Source organism: Aythya marila, assembly GCF_965140915.1.
Source record: "Aythya marila genome assembly, chromosome: 8".
In the NCBI taxonomy this organism is placed as follows: domain Eukaryota; kingdom Metazoa; phylum Chordata; class Aves; order Anseriformes; family Anatidae; genus Aythya; species Aythya marila.
In genome coordinates this window covers 13,528,210-13,551,746 of record NC_139049.1, presented here as the reverse complement: position 1 = coordinate 13,551,746, position 23,537 = coordinate 13,528,210, and the positions used below count along the sequence as shown (strand labels likewise).

At 51.7% G+C, this 23,537-nt stretch overlaps 1 protein-coding gene across 1 annotated transcript; it reads left to right on the top strand.

The window, feature by feature from the left end:
• Positions 1 to 291: 291 nt before the first annotated feature.
• On the top strand, positions 292 to 21,742 carry NMNAT2 (nicotinamide nucleotide adenylyltransferase 2). The gene is made up of 11 exons (XM_082765708.1): positions 292 to 410; positions 14,598 to 14,686; positions 15,205 to 15,272; positions 15,667 to 15,745; positions 16,391 to 16,517; positions 17,155 to 17,235; positions 17,331 to 17,375; positions 17,852 to 17,928; positions 19,501 to 19,602; positions 20,311 to 20,378; positions 20,536 to 21,742. Exons 1-11 carry the CDS (start codon positions 326 to 328, stop codon positions 20,636 to 20,638), a joined length of 924 nt encoding a protein of 307 aa, XP_082621834.1. The 5' UTR covers positions 292 to 325; the 3' UTR covers positions 20,639 to 21,742.
• The last annotated feature ends 1,795 nt before the right edge of the window (positions 21,743 to 23,537 follow it).

Here is a 23,537-nt window from a genome sequence, read left to right as displayed (position 1 = left end):
TAGTTTCTTTCCTGCGAAAGGAGGCAAGGCGCAGTGGAGTGAGGCGAGGAGCCCTGGGACCATCGCTGCCTGCGCTGTGCCCGGGCTGCAGCTGCTGCCTCTGCTAAAGGCGCCGAAGCATCTGCAGTGGGAAAGCAGCACCCCCGTCCCCCGGCAGCAGATGTAGGGCCATTCTCCCAGCGCCCTTCTCCCCTCCCGGCCACCGGGGGGAGGCTGCGGGAGGCGGCCCCGGCCCCGGCCCCGCCCCGGCCCCGCTCCCCCCCGCTCCGCCTCCGCCGCAACCGCACCGAGACACAAAAAAAGCGGCTGGGGCCGGGCCGGGGCCATGACGGAGACCACCAAGACCCACGTTATCCTGCTGGCCTGCGGCAGCTTCAACCCCATCACCAAGGGCCACATCCAGATGTTCGGTGAGGCTCCGCGGGGGAGCGGCCCGGGGGGGGCGACACCGGGGGCGGCGGGGCCGGGGCGGCGGGGCCGGGGCTGTCCGCGGCCGTGTGGTGCTGAAGGCCGGGGGGGAGCAGCAGCAGCAGGAGGAGGAGGAGGATGAGGAGGAAGAAGAGGAGGAGGCGAGGTCCCGGCCTCGCCAGCAGCCGGAGGCCGCCGAGGAAGACGGCTCCGCTGTGGGGAGCGGCACAAGGCGCAGGGGGGGCCCCGTTTGCGCTCCCCTTGTCGCGCCCCTGCCCCTAAGACCCCCGGGGCCGTCCCGGCAGTGTCCGCCAGCCTGCGGTCTCCGCAGCGCTTTTATTTTCCCCCTGGCTGGGGAGGGAGGAGGGAGGGAGCGGGCCAAGCAGCTACAGCCAGGTATGGCGTAAGGGAAGGAAAATACGGGCAGCTGCTGGAGGGATCGGGCTGCCCAGCCGTGTGTGTCCGATCGTCAGCCGCAGGGGTCGGACACGCCGGTGGTCGGTGTCACCGAGCGCCCGAGGGGTGCGCCGGGTGGCGGGGATGCCGAAAGCACTGCTCCAGCCTGCTCAGGGGAAAGGCAGGGATGGAGGGAGGCAGGGATGGAGGCAGGGAGGAAGGGCAGTCGCTGTCAAAGACAGTCTGGCGTGCCATAAATACTGACTGCCCGGATAAAGCTCGGGCTGCCTGGAGATCCCCGTACATCAGCAGCTCGCCTGAGAACGTGGGTGCTGCGAGGGTTCTGCATCCACGGCACACCGCCCCACGGCATGGAAGTGCAGAGATCGGCCGGCTCCTCGCACACGCCTGCCCAGGGCACGCAGAGAGGATCCATCCCCGATGGCTGGTGGGGGATTTCAGGCTGGAGAGCAGGTGCTGAAGGGCTTGTGCTACAGCTGGGGAAGCATCCCTGGGGTTTCTATCAGCTGTACGCAGGTTTCTAAGAACAAATAATAATAATAATAATAATTGAAATCAGCTTGGGGTATTTCTGCATCAGACCTTGTTTTTGTAGATTATCATGAGATGGTCAGCAGGCCAGAAAATAACGGCTTTCTGGATGCAAATGATTACATTGTAATTTCTTTTCCTAAGTGCCAGCAGATTTTCTGGACACCAATATACCCAAAACTTCAAAAAACCCATTCCATAAGCTAAAACCAATTGCAAACAAAAAGGAACAAGAGGAACTATTTAAAAATCAAAACATAATTAAATGAAATTACAGGGTCTTGGTTGTGACCATTGATAAAACGGATTCCTGTAATCCATATTATTAGAGATGACGTTCTGATTAAGAAAGGTAAAACTAAAAATATCAATGTGGCCCATATTCAATGGACTAAAAAACAGTAACAACATTTAGAAAATAAGGATCAGTAAAATATTGCTTTGCAGTTGACACACGAGATTTTTTTTCTTTTTTTTTGGCTCAGTGCTGTTCAGTATCTTTTATCAATGACCTGGAAGAAAATATATAATCCCCGCTGGTAAAAAGCGCCAATGACTCCAAAGTGGATAGAACAGGAATTAATGATGATAACGAGTCAGTTGTGCTGCCCGACGTGGTCTGTTTGATAGAAATGCCTTACTTGAACAGTGAAGTCAAATGCAAAGTCATGTGTCCAGCGAGGAGGAATGCACGTCACATATAAACAACAGGCAAACAAATGTCTTCTGCCAAACCGTGATGTTGTCAAGGACTGAGGAGCAATCGTACGGAGTGCACTGCATACAAACAGTGCGATGCTGTAGAAAAAACAGCTAGTGCAATCCTTGTGCATGCGAGCAGGGGAGTATCAAGCAGAAGAAGAGAGGTTGCCTCGTTTTTACATACTGCATTAGCAAACCCTTCCTGGAAGAACAGTAACGAGAATTGCATTAGCTCCGGAAACCAGGCTTTATGGTGAGAGCGGAGAGAGGCTCGGTCTAGATTTACAAAAGCCACAAAGGAGAAACGAGATCATGGCCTAGGGGTGTCTGCACGAGGGAGGGATGTGGGACCGGGGGGGGGCTGCTTCTCTTGGCAGAGGAGGGACTGATGACATGCCAGGAGCAGGTTGGGATGCCACACAAGTTCAGACTAGAAATCTGGTGTGTGCTGTTGAGTGAAATTAATCAAAGAGTAGAAAAAGACATTCAGGCACCTGGTGGATTTTCCATCACTGGAAGGCTTTAAATCAGAACTCAGCAGTTTTCTAGGAAGACATGTTTTAGCTCAGAGAGGATGGCTTGATGTGGAAATTTTCTGTCTGTATGTCCTGGAGAGATCCTGGACTGTAAGGTCCTGAGAAACCGGGACAGGGACATGAGAGTCTTCTACAACTAAAGGACATGGAAATTAGTTCCTAAATCCCTGTCCATTTTTGTTTGAGGACTCCCTCACTCCCTTTTTAAAAGAGGAATCGTATGAGGGCAGGGAAATCATGACCAAAACTTGTATTGATCCTTGAGCTCTGTGCTATGAGAGCCCAACAGAAAGAGTGTCCTGTCCTGTAAATGCTGTATTTCCAAGAGCTGAATTTGTGCAAAATGACTGTCTTTATTTTTTCAGATAAATATTTCGGCTTCATTGGCCTGTTACAGTTAGTTGCCTACCATAAAGAGATACCATTTATCTATTTAATTCGTGGCACCACTTAAGCTGAGAGAACATATAAAACTTGCACTGGCATGTCACTATAGACATACCACTGTATGCCCATCACATGTCTCAGTCTGGATCTTACCGTGTTTTATTCAGGCCAAACCCCAAATTCAGGATTTTTTCCTGAATGAGAGGTGTTATTTGTTAGTTATTTGAAAGGCTCTTCTAATGGGGGAAATGTTTCCCTAATTTCCCCTGAATGTAAATTTAAGACTCATTATCATGATGCTCAGGTTTCGAGGAAGCTGGGAACTTGTCCCAGCCCCAGACCTCCAGCTGCAGTCCGTGGCTGACCCTGGCATCCATGAAGGTACTGCAGCCGGGCTCCTTCCCTCTCCACCAGTTCCATGGCTGGGTCAGTGGGGCTCACCAAGCGAGCCTGATCTGTGTCTGTGCATATACAATAAACATCTTACATAAAAGCTAATAATTAACACAAAACATAAATATTGCATATAAGGAAAAGGAGGTGAGATGCTTTGCTGTACAGCTGTCCGCTTTAAGGGCTTGCGACAACACCCACATAGCCCTGAAAACACTCTGAGTTATTTGTGGTGTTAGATGTGCTTTGAGATGTACGTGTATTCTGAGTCACAACTTTAAGTTGTATTTTCTATATTTATGTGGCAACAAGAAACTCAGCCTAGGATGTGGTGGGGGGGAAGGAAAGCTGGGAGGAAAGAAGAAGGCAGAGGTGGTTTAATGAGGCTTTAACATGATCACTGGTGGGCTTCAGCCTGCGGTGAGAAGCACCCATCCTGGCCTCACTGCAGTTCTCCCCATGTGAGCAATGCCACCCAAAGGACAAGAGCCAATGGGCCAATGTCAAAAGCAAAATACTATCTGCATGGTGATGCAAACGGACTGGAGCCTGTGCCGGCGCTCTGCCAGCTTTGACAAGTAAAGCGTTTTCCTGCCACGTCCCAGCACAGGGAACCCCAGCACAGCTGTGTCTCCTGCAGAGCACAAAACCACAGGGCAGCCTCCAGAGCAAGATGGAAAGCATAGCTTAAATTAAAAAAAAAAAAAAAAAATGTAGTTCACTTTGAAGGTAGTCTTGGGCATAGTACTGGGATTAAAGGTGTCCCTGTGCAAGGTCACAGGCTGCAGGGTCGGTGTGGTTCCCTCTCAGGGTGTTTCAGGGTTGGAGAGGGAGGTAATGAAGTGCTGGAGCTGAGGGGAAGAGTTTCTGTTGGGGGAGCTGCTTTGTAGCACTGCATGGGAAAGGGCTTGTCCCATCCCATAAATGTACAAGATCTGTGGGGTTGTCCCGATAATTCCTGCAGCTGAACCTCAGGGACTGGAAGGAGGCGTATCAGGTCAATCAAAAGGCAGTGCTTTAATATTGATTTTTTGTTTATTTGTTTTTCTTAAATTATAGAACAAAAGGTTACTTTCCAAATGCAATATTTCCCATTTTGGCACTTCTGACACATGTCAAACCTGACCTGTGCACTCCTCCACCCCTATTTCCCCCTCTGTTCATCAGGCTTTGGTTAGTGGAGCGTTTCCTGGCCCCTCTGCCCTGGCAGAGGATGGTTTCAAGCCCTGGTGGTGCAGTGCTCATGGGATCCTGGAGGCTGGGGCACGGGGGATGCTCAGAGCTGGATTTGAAGGCAGCACTTTGGGCAAACCCCAAAAGGGACACAGTGCTCTTATTTCACTCTGTCAGAGGTGTCTGGTTTTATTTACACCATTTTTTTTTCTGCACTATCAAGCACTGATAGCAAATGGGTGATTTTAATTAAATCTATGGTGTCTGCCTGCATCCAGACTTCCTCATCTGCTGCAGCTTGGTTTATCGAGCCCTAGGTTGCTGAGCAGGGGCTCTCAGCACCCTACGCACTTTACATCTGTTTGGCCATGGATATGCCCACACACTTCATTTCACACAGCTCCGAGCCCTGGGCACGTGTAGAGAAGCAGAGCTTGTGCGTTGGGGGAATCTCAAGCCCTGAAATTCAGCAAATCTCCACTACCTTCCCTTCCCCACCCTTTTTGTCTAACTAGAACTGAACTTTCCCCATATTCGACGTGCATCTGTCGTTGAGGTGAGCTTGTATCCCAGCCATTAAGATGGGTAAAAAATCTCTCTGACACCATGAAATACAAGGCAGCAGTCTGAAATACAATACTTCGGCAAACAATGGCAGAGGGCTCCGCCATTAAAAGTAAAACTCTCCGGTGCTTTGCTTCTTAAGAGAATTTGAGCTATTAAAAATCCCAGCAGGCTGAGCCGCTCGCTGCTTGTTCAAAGCAGCCCCTGGAGCTCCTCTGCGCTACATCAGTGGGCTTTGGAGCCAAAAGGACCAAGCCTGGGAAGGAAAGGGGAAGGAAAAAGCAGGGGCTGAGGCTTTTGTCACTCTTGTGTTGTTTCAGTAGCCTGAATTTCAGGAGTCACGTTGTCTTACTAGTTGAGACAGCTGAAGTGCAAGGCAGCTTAATGAGCTCTGCACTGCCTGGAACAGGGCTGGGAGAGACGGGTGAGCAGAGGGACAGCTCGTCCTGTCCCCTCTTCCTTAAGTGCAAAAATATCTGCAGATGACCAGAAGCAAAATTCCCCCTCTAGCAAAAGCTCATCAGGGATGTGAGAGAGGCTTTGCCTCTGCAGCCAGCACCATGAGCAGGAAGCGAAGGCTGCCTCATGCTGCCATTTCATCCCTGCAGAGATCTAGCCATGCCCTTAGGTCCAGTGATTGACGATCAAGGTGGGCGAGGGGGCCCAGGGTGGGCTGGAGGACATCGCAGATGGTGAGGGGCGCATTTGGGCCTGGTTTTGCTCCCCGCTGAGGTGCCAGAGCGTGGCTGGGCTTGGGGAGTGCTGGCAGCAGAGGGATCAGCAGAAACAGGAGAGATGTTATTTGTAACCCTCCAGGTGAGTTATCGGACATCGGAAGTCATAGTAGGGCAAACTCCACTCCTCCGTGCTCACATCTTAGCATCCTTTACGTTAACTTGGGCTGGGCTCTGAAGCACCCAGAGGAGGACCCACTGCCCCCCAGCTTCCATCATCTCCAGTATCTCATCCCATCCTTCTGATCCCCAGAGCAGAGGAGCTTCCCTAGCACCAACTGAAACTCCATCAATAACTGCTCAAGGAGTCTTCTAAACTATTTATAAGCTCTTAAATATTTAGCAGTATTTGTTACAGCTGGTGAGGCTCTGCATTGTCTCTAAAACAACACCCCCTGCTGAAACGTGCCACGTGCTACCTTCTGCTTCAATCAAATGCAAGCAAACCCAGAAATTTACTCCTACAACCTCATTCAAGCAAGAACCAGGGGCTCTACTTCCATTTCAAAACCAGAGGCTCAAACTAAGATGCTCACACCTCCGGCATGGTCTGCCCTGTTACTTTTGAGCAGCAGCCCGTGCAATGTTGAGGACATCGCCTAGCTGCGTGCTGTGCTCACATCTCTCCTGCATCCTTGGGCACGTTGCTTCAGCTCTCCCAGCTGGTGCCTCTAATACAGCAGGATTATTGAGATTTTGAGAAGATGCAGAAGAGCTCCCATGGAGCATGGGGAACCCAGACGGAGCAGCTTTGCTTGCAGCTTCTTTGCTTGATGCCTGGGGGCATCAGGAGGGTGATGGGGGTCTCAGGATCCACCATGCAACTGCACCCCAGCAGGGGCAGTGCCCGTCCCTGCCCCCCCCAGGGCTGTGCCCAGGCAGCGTGCTCACTGGGATGTGCTGCCACAGTTTGGATATGCAAGACAAACCCCATTTGATTGCACAAGAAAGGAAGCTGGTGGAAAACAAGTGAAAAAAATCCTCTTTTTTCTCCTTTAAAACAAAAAAAAAATGCTCTTGGTGACAAGGATGTACCAGCCTGCAGCTGGCTGCAGTGGGGAGCGGCACCTCTCTGGGGATGAACAGCGAGGCACCTGTCCTACATCCACCAGCATCCTGGCAGAAGAAGAATGGGACCATTTCCACGGCAGGATAGTGAAAATATTTGCCATGTGCCTTCTGCTGCTGAGTTTGTCCTACTTGACTCTATCCACAGGCCCGAGGCAATAAAAGTGAGCAGTTGGGAATAGCTGGAACACACTCACCTTTGTTTGCCAAAGGGTTTACTTTGGTTACTGATATTTGGGCTCTAATCAAAGTAGAGACACAGCCATGTGATGCAAGTTTGGGGTCAGACCCTGGGGGGAATGGGAGGATCTTTGCTGTGGGCTGGTGTTTCCCCAAAAAACGGCCGGTGGGTTCCTTGGGGAGATGGGCAAGGAAAAAAGCAGCCAGCGGAGGTGTACTCACATCCCCAGGGGTTCGCGGCAAAACCAGACCACTTTGTCTCTGCAGCACCTTCTTTCCTTCCTTCCTGCTCAGGAGGGCACAGCTCTGCACCATTCCCTGCTGCAGTTCAGTGGGCTTGGGGCATTTTTTCCTCAAATGCTCACCTGTAATCATTTTGGCCCGTTTCTCTCTAAACACTGCACTGGAAGAGGAAGGAGCTCAGCACCTTTCTCCCACAGCAAGTCGCACCTGCAGAGTCAGTGCCCACCCACAGGCACCAGTGCAGCTCTGGTGCCAGGAAGCAGCTGCCATAACAATGCCCCTGCACACACTGCTCCTCAGCTCCAGGTGGGATCACCCAGAGGGGAAAAGCACCCTGGCCTGGGTAAGGCTGTCCCTGCGATGTGTCCTCTCAGGCTCCGTGACCCGGACCCAGACAGACTGGCACTGGCCTGATCCCTTCCAAGGCCCCATCTGGCCAGGTCTCTTTGTAGGTCAGCTCACTGGGAACTGACTCAGCCTTCAACCTTCTCTCTCTCTTTTATTTTTTTTTTAAAGTCATGATGCCATGAGTGGGCCACAGATGGCAATGGCCTGAGCATCCTTACTCATCCTTCAGGCGGCTCTCCAGGGCCCAGGGGGGTTGCAGGGAGGATATGCAGGCGCTGCATCTCTGGAGGCTTTAGAACCTCGGCTTCCACCTCTAGTATCAAGGTATCCTGCTGGCTGGTTCTTTTTTGTGCCTGTGAGAAGCCATTAAAAGAAGAGTGCAGCAACAACTGAAGCCATTTAGCATGGAAGTCCCTCCCGATCTTCTTTATCCAATGCCTGGGTGCAGCTCGGGACTAAAGGAGTGGGGGGAAAGTGTAACGGAGCAATTAGCTTGGAGATGAAAAATCATTAAGCATTAACGGGGCTTAATGGGATAGCTCTACCCCCTCCTCCCGCTTCTTTGGAAAGTGAAGCTCTCCTTGGAGAGCAGCCAGGGCTTGTTTCTGCAGCAGGGACATCGCCATGAGCCCTGGAGAGCAGGGCTGCTGAAGCCAGGCGGGCGGGCAAGGGGTGCTGGGGGACAGAGAAACGACAGGTTTGTCACACAGGTCAGCCTCAAGAGCTGTCCCAGCCCGGTGCCCGAATTCATTTTTCAGCATTATTTGAAGGTCCAAGTGGATGCAGCTACAAATACATCCCCGATTTGGCATTCGGAATCATATATATATGTATTTGTATACATCACTCAATTAGGCCAAGAATAACTACTGGCTCCTTGCCTGACTTAGGCAGAGGGTATGGAACAAGATTTAGACTCAAAAGTGCTGCCGGCTAAAGGATAAAGCATTGTGCTTGCGTATCTGGGTCACTGGTCCCCGCAGGAGCAGGAATTTTGGCTTGGGGGGAAGGCATCCACCCTGCCCTCAGTGCCTGTGCAGGTTTGTAGCAGGGGCTCCGCAGCATCCCCCAGGCTGCATCTCCTTGCCTGGGAGAAAACAAAGGAGAGAGGAACTCGGAGGGGCGGGGATGGATCGGGGACGAAGGCAAAACATTTGAAATCCCACCTTGAAAGATTAAGCACAAGGAATATTTGATTTCATTAACATCAATTGAGGCAATGGAGCGGTGCCAGTGGGGCAGAAGTGTTATGATTAAATATAGTTGGTGAAAATCTCCAAAAAGAAATGTCTCTTAAATAAGCATCGACTTCCTAGCAGGGGAGCAGGATGCTATTTCTGGAGCGATCTGGACACAAAACAATCATTTATCGTTTCTCTAGCCCTGGAGCATGCCCTGTGATCACTCCTTGCCTCACCATTGTCTCAGAGGGGGCGGCAGTGCCAAACCCATACAAAATCCACTGGTGGCAGAGGGGAGGAAGGCTGGGCTGGGGACACAACCCCTGCCAGCAGGGAGGTGTCAGCAGGACCCGTGTCCCCCCCAGCGGGCTCCTTCTGTCCTTCCCTGGCTCGGTAATGGTTGATGCCTGACGGCATGGACGTGGTAGTGTTTGTCACATGGTGCTGGGCAAAACCAGGCTGAGGAAGGGCCTGGAGGTTGGGGCACAAGGAGGGCAGCTCAGTCCTGCTCTTCTGGCCACAACGCTGGAGGAAAGCCCACCTCTGGCACTGGGATGCTCAACACCAGCCCTCCTGCTGCTCCGTGTGACGTGCCCAGCTGCTGCCCCGTCCCACCAGGTACCAGCACTGGTGGAGGGGAGACTTCAGAGGATGCAGAGAAGCATGTCAGCTCCCACCACCGACATTTTCCTCACCAAGAAGCTGTTTCATTTCAGTCCAGCCCTGCTCTCCCAGGCCAGCCTCAAGAGCCATCGGTTTGGAAACCTTGTCACCAGGCTGAGCGCAGTGACAAACAGGCCAGGAACCCAACAAACCTGGGACCCAGACTCCTGAGACCAATGGCTTTACTGACAAAATCTCGTGGTTTTTTTTTTTTTTTTTTTTTTTGCTTGTTTGTTTGTTAGTTTTTTTCCAAGCAGCAATCTTTGCATAAGCAGGGAGATAAGGCCAGGAGCTGCACTGATGGCTGACCATAAGGAATACAGATGAGAAGAGCAATGCGACACCTTTGCATTATCTTTGGCACCCCCATGTCTGCAGGGAGTCTTCAACCTGCTCCTCACAAGCAGCATACTTTGCATGAAAGATAAAAGTTTTATTTAAATAGGCATTTTCTGAGAGGGCATAATGGCCCAGGGTTTTGGAGGAAGCACTGAGCACCACAGTGTCGGAGCAGCCATGACTGCTCAAAGCAACGATCCAACAAATCCAGCATCCTGCTTCCAGCTCCAGAAACCAAGAAAAAACAACCAAACCAAACAAGTAAACCCACAGGTCATACTTTGGCATGGAGCAACTCAGCTTAACCCCACCATGTGCATAGCACCGTGCTTTTGGGCTGGAAGACCCAAAGGCAGACGAAGACTCACCCTCAGCTCTTTCAGCACGAGTCGTGACCTCCACCACTTTCCACCATCCACGCTGTGGGCACCACCATCCCCTCTTAGAAGACCTAAAGCAATTTTCTCTTGCCTCGTATAGAGAACGACACTCAAGGCTGGATAAGCTTATGTGTTTGGACAGGCATGGCTACAGCTGCCTGTAGCTTTCTTTATCTCTACATTGAAGAGTAATTCAGTCCAAGAAAATTAAATCTGTGAAAAAAAAAAAAAAAAGGCTTTAATGCAGTTTTGTGATTACAGCACTGATGTGCCACAAACTCACACCACCGTCTTGTGACATCCCAAAGCCATGGTGCCACCTGCCCCAGGTCCTCTGCCACTGTCCCAGCATTTATCTTCTGTCTCCTGGTGTTTGGTATTTCTGTCACAGATGTCAAACTCTTGCAAACGCAAATCCCAACTTTTAAATATATATTTTGTAGAGCAACAGAATTCTTTCAGGTTTCTCAAAAGGCTGATGTGCAGTTAGATAGCAAGTGAACAATTCAGAGCAAAAACATCCACCTCCTCCCTCCCGTGAGCTGCACCACCGGGGCACCTGGGCATCTGAAAGGATTTGTCCTCCCGAGGCTGTTGGACTTGCTATAGAAACAGGCAAGCACTTTCTCTGCCTACAGCTGCTGGAATTATACAGGATCTCTTGGGCTTCCACTCCTTTGCTTGCAGGTGCCCAGAGGTTTTTCCAAAGGGCACTCAGGTCCAGTCTCTCCTGAGAGCTGCTGTGGAGAGGATGTGGCGCAGGTTGGGGTCAGTGCCCAGGGGTGTGGGATCAGAGCTGGGCTAGCTCACACTCACACAGCCCTCAGTAAGTGTGTATCTGGCTCAATTTTTTGGTTCTGGCCACCAAAAACTTGGGCCCAACTAAGAGTATAGGTCACCTTCACAACCATGAAGCCATTCTGCCTTCCTTAGAGTTAATTTGACAAAGATGATGCACACAAACAGGAAGCTTGGAGGTGAACGGGTTGGTGTTTTCAGTCTTCTCATGGCAAGTAAAATCAGTCCAGGGCAAATCAGGAACTAATGAGAGGATGTGTTAATTTAGAAGTCCATGAGCATTTTTGTTAGATTTTTTTTTTGTCTTAGTATTTTAAATGCAAAACTTATATTCTATGCTGTCTTTTTTATTTATTTATTTATTTTCCTAGTCTGTTAGAGATCTCAGGGCAGGTTCAGGAAAAAAAAAATACAATTTCCCCCTTCACAACTGACTAACTTTAGAGGTACTCCTGGGAAAGCCGTTAACATGAAGGATGTGGGGCTGTTAGAGTGGGTCCAGAGGAGGGCACAAAGATGATCGAGGGGCTGGAGCACCTCTCCTATGAAGAAAGGCTGAGAGAGCTGGGGCTGTTCAGCTTAAAGAAGAGAAGGCTTTGGGGTAACCCCATTGCAACCTTGCAATATAAAGGGGTCTTATAAAAAGGACGGAGAAGGACTCTGTACTCAGGTAGATAATGACAGGACTAGGGGGAATGGTTTTAAACTAAAAGAGGGGAGATTTGCATTCGAGGTTAGAAGGAAATTCTTCACTCAGAGGGTGGTGAGGCACTGGAACAGCTTGTCCAGAGAGGTTGTGGCTGCCCCATCCCTGGAGGTGTCCAAGACCAGGTTAGATGAGGCCCTGGGCAGCCTGATCTAGTGGGTGGTCATAGAATCACAGAATTGTCTAGGTTGGAAAAGACCTCAAGATCATCGAGTTCAACCTCTGAACTAACACTAACAAATCCTCCACTAAACCATATCGCTAAGTTCAACATCTAAATGTCTTTTAAAGACCTCCAGGGATGGTGACTCCACCACTTCCCTGGGCAGCCCATTCCAATGCTTCAGAACCCTCTCAGTAGAGAAGTTCTTCCTAATATCCAACCTAAAACACCCCTGGCACAACTTTAGCCCATTCCCCCTGGTCCTGTCACCAGGCACGTGGGAGAATAGACCAACCCCCACCTCGCTACAGCCTCCTTTAATGTACTTATAAAGAGCAATAAGGTCGCCCCTGAGCCTCATTTTCTCCAGGCTGAACAAACCCAGCTCCCTCAGCCACTCCTCATAGGACTTGTTCTCCAGACCCTTCACCAGCTTTGTCACCCTTCTCTGGACTCTTTCGAGCACCTCCATGTCCTTCTTGTAGCAAGGGGCCCAAAACTGAACACAGTACTCGAGGTGCAGCCTCACCAGAGCCAAGTACAGGGGGGACAATCACTTCCCTAGACCTGCTGGCCACGCTGCTTATTATGCAAGCCAGGATGCTGTTGGCCTTCTTGGCCAGCTGAGCACACTGCTGGCTCATATTCAGCTGACTATCAACCAATACTCCCAGGTCCTTCTCTGCCAGGCAGCTTTCTAACCACTCAACCATCTTCAGACTTCCAAATCTACAGGAACACTTTGGCTGCAGCCTAAAAGCCACATGGGGGAGAGCATTGCCTGCGATGTCGAGCAGGGACCTCTTTCCATTCCTCCTCAACTCCTAGGTCACCTTCCTCTGCCTGACAGCAACAGGGCAGGGGGTCCATCCCCATTTGGGGTGTCTCACCCTGGTACCTGTCCTTCAGGCCACGCAGGGAGTTGCTTCACGAGTCTATCTCATGCTCACACTCTCTGATATCCCTCAACCTCTCGACCTCCTCCTTGAGTTCTGCCACGAGGCAGGCCAGGTCGTCCACCTGCTTGCACCTCACGCACACAGTCTCTTTGCCCCCCACAGGTGGTAGCAACAGGCTCAGGCACTCCCTGCACCCGGAGACCTGAACTGCCACAGTTTTGAGCGGGCAGTCGGTCTGGGTGTGTACAGACTTCCTGGAGAGCGCACTGGGCCTGGTGTACACCATTGCAGCTGAGCTAGCGGTAGACCGCCGTTAGAGGAGGTGTTCGTATGGGCAGGGGGGAGCGCTCTGCCCTTCCTGCTCGCCCTGCATGTGCGAACTGCCGCGCCACGCCCCGTTTGCCCGTCCTCTTCGCCGCTCTCCTGGTTGTTCGCGCTCCCTAGGGGCAGTTTATGAACCGTCGAGGAGGGGGCGCTGCTGGCTCCGCCTACGCCTCCTTCTCGCCTCGTTCCCCTCCCTCGTGAGGGCTGCCGGGTCCTGGTGGCTCCCTCGAGTGGGCTTGGTGCCAGAAAAATTAGCCCTGCCAGTCCGATCCCCCTCTCCGCTGCAGAACACGTCTGACCCAGATCCGATCGCCTCGGCAAGTCAGGGTGTCCCTGCCCATGGCAGGGGGTTGGAACCAGCTGATCCTTGAGGTCTCTTCCAACCCGAACCATTCTGTGATTCTATCAACATCAATAACAGCACGCACGGAGCATCCAAGAGGCAGAAGCTGCCACTCTTTCCCTACAATTCCTCTTTTTAAAACACAAAATGGAGAAGAAAGGCTTTTTTTTTTTCATGACAGTAGGCTACAAAGGGAAGTCCCAGGGAAGTCACCACATAATCCTCATCCCGCAGCTATAAATGGGAACAAAGCTCCCTTTCTCCAACGCTCCTCCATTGAATGCACATAGGAGTCTGGGGTCAGAGCAAGATTTTAGGCTTTTCTGGGGACTGGTTCAGTGTTTGTGGAGGTCCTGAGCATGCACAAGGGGCTCTCAAGCTTCTGCATAGGGTCTTTTTATGTACATAACTTATACCACACATAGCAATAATCATGCAGGAGCACTGATTTTAGCAACCTGCCCCAAAGGGGACAGCCACCTTCACCCAACGCTCCTACTCCTCTCAAAACCCCTTTCCAACCCATTTTCTCTCCCTTGGTTATCACAGGGCTGAGCAAGCCAAGATGTCCTCCCCACTCCTCTGCACAAATCAAATTATTCAACCCCATTTTAATTCCTTCAGACACCAGCATGTACAGGGCACAAGGACTGGGAAGAAAGCCAGAGAGAGGATTTAGGGGGAGTCTAAGAGGCGCACTAAGGCTGACAAATGTCTCACTGGCTGTCCCAGGGGCATGGCAATCACAATACCTTTCTTGAATTCTATATGTCCCAAAAGCGGTTTTCATGAAAAATATTCCTTTTTCTGCATGTCAAAACTTGGAGGAACAAAATAATTTTTTAATCAGCCCTGCAGAAGACAATAAAAGGCAGCGGAGGATGAAGATGTTAGAACCCTTGCCTAAATGATGGAAATTACTAATTTTGGGGGGTGCAAGAGGTACCAGATTCACAGCTGGGAGCTGAGGGTGCAGCTTTTAGGGCAAGGCAGGTGGTGGCTATATGAAGCTGGAGGTGAACCCCTCAAAGGGCTTTTGGCAAAACCAAAAATATGGTTTTGCAGGGCTTGGTGGGTTGGGCTGGTGCATTGACCCCCTCTTGTTCTTCCCCTCCAGAGAGGGCCCGCGATTACCTGCACAAGACTGGGCGGTTCATCGTCATTGGTGGCATCGTCTCACCTGTGCATGACTCCTATGGGAAGATGGTGAGTTGTCCCCGTGATCTCTTTCCTCTCTGTATGCGCCATGTTGAGCGTGCTGGAGCCACGGGAATGCTTCCAAGAAGATGGAGAGGGATAAAACCACACAGGCTTTAGGTAAAACTTGCAGTGAGAGCCTGTAACCAGCTAAAACTAGAGAGCAAAGAGAACTGCTGCCAAGAAAAGTGATGGTGGTCATTCTGCTTGGGTTGGGTTGTCTAAAGGATTTTAAAACCCAGTTTTATTTTGAGGAGAGCAGCAATACAAGTGAGCTTTAGAAGTGTGTTCTAGAGAAAAACAAACAAGAAAAAAAAGCAAACAGCATAGGAGTGGAGATGTTCTGCCTTGCCCAGCATCCTGGGTCTGCAGCCACCATACCTCAGCCACGCGGACTGCCGCAGCTCTGAGAGGCAGGACTCCCCCTCACCCAGAAACGAGGAGTTTAAATTGCTTTTTGCAGCTGTGTTTATGGGCCATCTCCTTTTAATCTTCATTTTGATCGCTCCTTCACTCCTCTCCTGCAGGGCCTGGTCTCCAGCCGGCACCGCCTGACCATGTGCCAGCTGGCCGTGCAGTCCTCCGACTGGATCCGGTGAGTGGCCCCGATGGTCCTCATGGTCCTCGTGGTCCCTTCCAGCCTGAATAGTCTGTGGGTGACAGAGTCAGAGCCACCCTGGGGACAGGCACTAGGGCCAACGGGCTGGCAAGCACTGGCCCGCAGGAGGCCCACATCTGAGATGGGACCAGCATCTCAGCTGCCTTCGGGAGGGAGGGTCATAGCACACATAGACGCGTCCAAGCCAAGTGGAATTTGGGTACCTTGAGCAGGAAGGAGCCTGGGCACGGACACACGTGTTCGGGTCCTGTCCCGCACAGGGAACTGTGCAAGGAAGGGACAAGTGGGGATGAAACCATCAGGGAGAGCTGGGTGGAAGGGCTGGAGGAAGGCCACATGAGGACATCAGCCCATGCTGTTGCTCCTGCAGGGTGGACCCCTGGGAGTGCTATCAGGACACCTGGCAGACCACCTGCAGCGTGCTGGAGCACCACCGTGACCTGATGAAGGTGAGTGCCCTTCTGCTGTGGGCACCCTGCGACCTAATCCCATGCCAGGATCAGGCAGCCATCCTCCACCCAGCTGGTGCTCCTGAACCCAGAGGTGGGCACCAAAGACCAAAACAGAGAAGATGCAGACAATTGGCTGAGCTGGAGGAGTGTGTGAGGCCCCTTGCCACAGCTACTGTATTGCTCCTCCTCCCTGCACACAAAAGCAAACGGAGCCCTTCAGATCAGCTACTCGTGTTGTCACCAGTAAGCAGGGGCCAAGCAAGGAGCAGTAGATAACAAGGAACACTTCCTCTAAAGCAGAACTGTCCAAATGCCCAGGCAAAACTTCTCAGAACTTATGAGCACCTCCAAGTGACAGAGGTTGCACCTGCCTGTGCACAAGACAACAGCAACTTTGCCAGCCTTAAGGGCCAGTGCAAAAACCCAACCTCACTGTCCTAGTCACAACTCGTTGGGCCCAAGACCCATCTGGTGGGGGTCACATAGCAACAGGAATCCTAAAATGAGTCTGGATGTGTCTGTCACTAGTGATGACCTTCATCTCTGGGTACAGGGGCTTGCTATCAGGGTGGTAAAAGTTTTGGGAGGCACCTCCAGTCCTGGGGAAGCCACCCTTTCAATTAAACTTCTTCCTTGCTGCAGAGAGTGACTGGCTGCATCCTCTCCAACGTCAACACTCCCTCCATGACCCCTGTGATCGGACAGCCCCAGAATGAGTCTCCGCAGCCCATCTACCAGAACAACAATGTTTCCAACAAGCCCACCGCAGGTAGGTGGCACTGGGGGTAGAGAGGAGGAGCTGGCCACCCGGTCCTCACATCCCAGCCCAAGCTACCAAACACATGCCTCTTTGGGTTGAGCTCTCCCAAGCTCCTCCAGCTCATCCACCTCCACCGCTAATGGTGGAGCAGAGATTTCCCTCATCCTCCTCACAGTTATTTGGTGTGCTGGCACCACTGGAGATAGGGAACGGCAGGGTGCTTGAACTCTTTGCAGCCCTGGGATCCCCAAGATTGACCAGAGGCACCTGACTCATGACTCATACTTATTTTTGGTTGTCTTTCCTAAATCAAACAAAAGATGTCTATACCTCCATGTTAAGCTGCCCCATGTCCATGCTCCTGATGAAAACCAGCCCAGCTCCCTCTACTCTCCTGGCTGCATATTTCTGCCCTTCTCTGCTCCATCTGAAAAAAAAAAATCATTTTTCGGCTGGCCTGGGTCTGGTCTCTCAACAGGCTCCATTGCACCTAATGGATATTTGGTTATTTGAGGCTGAGCCATCTGCCAGAGGAGGTGGTGGGAGCTGTTGTACCCATGTGTACAACACTTCCCGTACTCTGTGTGAGTGGTCAGCTGTGGAAAAAAGCCTGTCCCATCTTACCTCTTTTCTTCTCTGCCTTTAGCAAAGATCCTGGGAAAGGTGGGAGAAAGCCTGAGTCGGATTTGCTGTGTTCGCCCACCCATGGAGCGCTTCACCTTTGTGGGTAGGTACAGGAGACACCCGGCACCACCTCCAGGCCCTCTTTCCCTCCCCAGCACCCCTGCCAGGCACTAGCACTTCTCTTCTGCCTCCCCCCAGATGAAAACGCCAACCTGGGGACAGTGATGAGATACGAGGAGATTGGTGAGTACCCAGCCCCTCACCATGCCATGCCGGTGCTCAGCAGTGCAGGAACCCTGGTGGCAAGGGACCTGGGACCATCAGCTTTGGGAGCCTTCCAGATTTCTCTGTGGATCAAGCCCCCACAGCGGATCACAGAGCACTTATGCGCATCCATAAAATGCAGAAATGACCCCTGTCCCGTGGTATATCTCACCTCCAGGGCACAGCAGCTACCTAGCGACAGACAACACTGACACAGCAGCACACGAAGAGAAGAGATAGTGTATGGGGTAGTTCAGGGTGAACTTTCTGTTTGGCACCACTGGGGATGCAAGAAGGACCATGGGATCTTTAGCAAGACATGTTTTGGCAGGGGGGAGGGGATTTTTTTTGGTGGAAGGACTCACTCAAGCAGAGCAATGGGATGACAGCAAGGAGGGGAGGTCTGCCCAGCCCTGTTTGCCCCACCTCTGAGCTTTTCCACTTCCTTCCTTCAGAACTCCGCATCCTCCTGCTCTGTGGCAGTGACCTGCTGGAGTCCTTCTGCATCCCTGGCCTCTGGAATGAGTCTGACGTGAGTTGCAGCTGGGACCCCCTGGTGCACCTTCCCCAGGCTCCATCCCTCCTCCGCTGCTGCCTCCCCTGTACCCAGCGCTGCCGGGAGCTGCCCAGGTCCTCCAGGCTCATAGGAGCTACCCATGCTGTCCCCACCGCCCCCAGCCCATTCCTCCCCTGCACAAGTAACCACGTCAGCAACCCTGCTCAGCTTTCCTGGCCTCCAAACCTGTGCCTGCTTGCACAGGGTCACCCAAGGGACAGCTGCTGCAGGATAACCCTCTCCTAGGGGATTTTGAAGAATGCACTCCCATTTGTTTTCTCTTGGAAGGAGACAGGATCAAGTAGGTGCGTGCCCCAGCAGAGTAAGGTGACAAGGTGGGAAAGTAGAGTTTTACAAAACTGCTGTAAGAGAAGCATTGTCCTGACATTAGAAATTGAAGACATTTGAAACAATATCAACAGCTTACACTCAATGAAAGAAGCATGAGTAATAATAATAACAACAACGATTAAAGGAGAAAAAATAATAATAATAAAGGAAGAAAGAAAAAAGGAATTAAGACTAAGAAGAAAAATCATCTTGAATCCTCAGCCAGATGTTGTCTGACACCATCTCACGGTGGGGCAGGGAGCGAGCCAGCTGCAATAATGGCTGTGGTGGAGTTGGTGGGGAGAGCAGGCATCTGAAACTACATCCAGATTGCAGAATGCAAGGCGAGAGATGGAAAAGTCTCTTCTCCCTTGCAAAAGCAGATCCGACCTGCAGATGGCAAATTACCCCTATAGAGATGCCTAGCTCTGCGTTTTGCTCAGATGTTGGTGCTTTTACAGTGAACTGCTAGGATTCTGGCACGGTTCAGTGCTCTGAGACACGAACCCATCTCAAACACCAGCCCGAGGGAGAGGGGCTGGATTACTGACCTGCTCATCCCCTTCTGTGCGCTGAATCACAGCTGGTGACCGCTGGAAATAAAAAATGCTTCAGCCAGCTCTGGGCAAGTCACTTTGCCCCAGGCTGGTGGGAGCAAGCTGCATGGTGCTGGGATCAGTGCCTCCAAACCTCTTCCCTTCCGTCCTGAACCCAGCCATGGTGAGACAGCCTTGGAGCACCATCTCAGGGAGAACAGTAAATAATAATGTAAACACAAAGAGGGCCAGGGATGAAGGGCTGTGCAGACAACGTGCCTGACCCAGCAGTGCAGCTGCAGCCTCTTCCACTCAAATCTCCAGTGAGGCAGAGTTCATGTGCTCCTCAGGCAACATCTGCTGCTGCTAGCCTTTCCACCATGACAGGTCCTCCCTAAAGCCTAACTTTGACCTCCATTAATAGAATTTAACCCTGTTCCTTTTTATTTCATCTACCACAGACCACTCAACATGTCACCAGCAGCACTCCTTAATAAATCCAAGTTTCTCTCAAAGGTTGCCCAGAAAGGGAGGAAATTTGAGACTAGCTCCATCCAGACCTTTGCTAAGCATTCATGGTGTGTGCAGCTCCATTTTGGGGGGGTGGGGGGGTAGGGTGGGATGGGAGACGGTAGCAGTTTTTGCACTGGGGTTATGAAAACTCTCTTTGGATTGATTCTAGATGGAGGTGATCGTTGGGGAGTTCGGGATTGTGGTGGTCCCCCGGGATGGAGCAGACCCTGATCGGATCATGAACCACTCCTCAATACTCCGCAAGTACAAGGTAAGGGGATTCACACACAGTCAGGGAATCAGAGAATACCCCAAGCTGGAACTAGAGGATCATTAAGTCCAAGGACCACCCAAAAATCAGACCCTGTGTCTCAGAGCATTGTCCAAATGCTCCTTGAACTCCAGCAGCTCGGTGCTGTGCCCACTACCCTGGGAAACCTGTCCCAGTGCCCTACCACCTCTGGGTGCAGAACCTTTCCCTAACCCCCAGCCTGACCCTGCCCTGTCCCAGCTCCATGCCGTTCCCTCGGGTCCTGTCGCTGTCCCCAGAGAGCAGAGCTCAGCGCCTGCCCCTCCACTCCCCTCATGATGGAGCTGCAGGCCGCCATGAGGTCTGCCCTCAGCCTGCTCTATGTGGGCTGAACAAACCAAGGGGCTTCAGCCATTCCTCACACATCTTTCCCTCCAGACACTTCATTATCTTTGTTGCCCTCACTGTTGCCCTTTGCTGCACTACTTCCATGAGATGAAACTTTCTTGTGAGCCCAAATGAGAGCCTCAAAGTGCCACCCGGCCCCACCAACATCACACAGGGCTTGGGGGAGTGGCAGACAATTCCACCTTGGTTTTGCCCCTGCTGCTTACAGGGATCAGCAATGGGGCCACCAAGCCCTGCCCAGCTCCCTGTCATCAACTGGGCACTGGCTGACACCAACTTTCAGGCCATCCCTTTGCTTCTTTCTTCTTCCTCCCTCCACAGAGCAACATCCTGGTGGTGAAGGATGACTCGAACCACCCCATGTCAGTCATCAGCTCCACCAAAAGCAGGTGGGTGATGCTGAGGGCCTCCTGCTATGGGGGGGAATCAGGGTGTCCCCAGCCAAACCCTCCATCCATGGGGACACCACGGTGTTCCCAGCCCTGGTCAGCCCTGGAAAGGGGCCACCCAACCCCTCTGACCCATCCTCTTCTCCCACTCCCCCAGACTGGCCCTGCAGCATGGGGATGGACATGTCGTGGATTACCTCTGCCAGCCCGTAATTGACTACATCCTCAAGAGCCAGCTCTACATCAATGCCTCTGGCTAAGCACCTGAGGCCCTGCAGCAAGACAACCCTGTTGCCCCACGTCCCTACAGCTCTCCATCACACTTTTCTCTCTCTTTCTGTGTCTCCATCTCTCCCCACCCCACGGCCTCTCACTCCCGGCGCCGACGCTCCATAGTGCAGCAACATCTAGCGGCACAGCCCCGCGGGGAAAGGTTTGGTCTCCTTTTTTTTGGGAACTGCCCTCCCCATCATGTGTGGGGAGGGAGGGGGACAGAGATGTGCTCAGTGTGCTCGGGGAAGGAGGCAGCTCTGGCACACCTCCCCCACACATGTCACTGGGAAATGGTCCCCCCAGTACAACCTCCCAGCATGCTCAGAGCAGGGGCTTCCTCTTTGGCATCATCTTACCCTACTTAAGCTCAATACATCTAGGTGGACTTTTTTTTTTTTTTTTTTAATTAGTTGCAATGTCAGCCCCGTGGAGCTCTTGCCCCAGTGCCCTGCTTCCAAATGTCCAAATGAATCCTGGTGGGTAGTGGACAGGTGTAACACAGCTGGTTCGGTGCCCCACCACAGGTGGACCTCCTCAGGCCAGCAGTAGGACAACCCAAAATCCTTCTCTTGACCCTAAAAATTAAGGAGATGGTATTTCTGAAGGAGTAAACACTATTGCCAAAGCATTACTTGCTGGAGAGTATGTCACGTCTCACCTTTCCTTGGCTGCCAGTGAGCCCAGCCCATCCCAAGGCAAGCAGAGCTGGGGTGAGGCTATACTCCAGCCCACATCAGAGCGGATGGCCCACAGCACCTAGACAGGGACCTGCCATTTCCAAGGCCAAGAAGTGTGGGAGAAAGAAGAGGGATGAAGCAGGAGGCAACCCAAAGCCACTGATGAGAATTGCCTCAGGCCTGGATGAGCTTCATGGAGACCAGGTCTTGCCTCATCCTCTAGCCTCCAGCTCTCTGTTTCTACCTGTAAACTCCCCCCTTTTCTCTTCACTCCAATCCTTGAAGAGTTTATTAAATTCATGATATTTTTGCCCTCCCAAAACTGGCTTTGGATACTCCACACATCCCCTGGGACAAGCCAGTCTCCTACTTTCACGCCTGTGATATGCCCTGTGTAACCTGCTCAGCCAAATGCCCCAAACCAGGGCAGGTAACATGGAGCAAAAGAAATTAAGTCCTGCAGAGACAAAGGTTACTGAAGTGGGACACCCTCCTGCTGGGTATGCCCAGGATGAAAGGAATCTGCTTCCCCTGATTGCTCAGCCTCATGGAAGGACGACAGCCGCAAGGAGGAAGGTACAGTCCTGCTCTACTCCTCACCTTCTCCCCTCCCTTTGCTCCTTCTAACCTTGTATCTCTAGTGTCTATAGCTTCTGGACCCATTCCCCAAAGACCCGGGCTGACGAGGCCTAGGGAACCCCCTGCCACAGCATGCCTGCTCTCCATGATCCCCAGGGCAGCACTGTGACCAGCTGCTGCTCCCCAGCAAGGGCCAGTACTGTGCTGTCACACACGAAGGCTGAGACTCCTCCAGGGTGTTTCAGGGAAAGAGCTGAATTTACTTCTTCCTTAAACTCTACAAAGAGTCATGAGCTGGAAGCTTCAAAGACGGAAGCTTCAAAGATGAGACACTGCACTAAGCGTGGTGACCTGCTGGACACTGCAGTCCTCTGTGCTGTAAATCTGCCGCAGCCCGCTCCAGAGAAGGCAGCTGGCATCTCTGCAACAGCAAGTGACCTCGGGCAAGACAACATTGCCTGCAAACTCCAGGTCCTCACAGCGCACAGGGTTTCATGAGCAGCAGCTAGCAGCTCTGCAGAGAAGGACCAAACCAGAGAGAGTGGCCAGAGCATGCAGGAATCAGCCCGCAGGGATGCCTCTGCTCCTGAGATGTCCTTCTGCTAGTTTGAGCTGCTAACTAACATCCTACCGAGCCCCTTAGCTAATGCATTGGGCAGGTACCCCTAGCTGGGTTTCTTGTCCATAAATACCCAATGTCTGTAAGCCAGTGGCTAGATTCCTCTAAATCCATCGTCCTCACTGTCCTGTGTGGTCAGTTTTTCAGCCTCTCCATCCTTTCAAACCCAGCACAGAAGTTATTCTAGACAACAGCCTCAGACATCACGCTCAGTTTTTAGCTCCAAGCTGGAGGAGAAAAAATAATGTTAGAAGCCAGCCTCCAACACACACACACACAAAGGGATTTTAACCTCTAGGAAAAGTGAAGCAGCTTTGAAGAGGGAGGAAGGATGGTGGATTTTAATGGTGGAAATGGGAAAACAAAAGAGGAGACACTAAGGAGTGAAGGTGGCACGTCTGAGAGCAAACTCAGATCCCCTTCTCCCTCCCTCCCTCAGGTACACGAGATGGGACGTGCGGGAAGCCAGCTGGCTTTCAATCTCATCGTGTTTAGGATGGCATGCCTTAGAGACATAGCGTTGTGATAGGGATGATGAATATATTCTGTCTTACTAGTCTTATCTACGCCTTCATGTATCTGCTCAGTAAAACTCACAGTACGGGGCGAGGATGGGGTGGGAGGGGGGTTTGTAACAGGTCAGTCAATGCTGGGATTGGTTTTGAAAACGGCTCTGGGTGGGTATGGGAAAGATCATCCCTCGAGATCCATGTAGACGGTGGGGAGGCGAGGAAGGGGGTGTCCAGCACATGGGTGGGGTGGGAGGAAGCTCTTGTGTTTGGGTCTTTGAATCTCCAATTTTAAAGTGTGATTTGCTGAAAGAGAAATGAACTTCAAATGCCTTTTGGAAAAAAAATAAAATGTGGGGGGAGGGGGGTGTTGAAGTTGCCATGCCACCAATATCACTTTTGTGAAAGGTTTTGGAGCCTAATTTTTTTTTCTTCTGTTGCTATATGAAGAAATTGGTCATTGACAAAAGAAAAGTCTTTATCAGCAAAATGTTTAAATTAT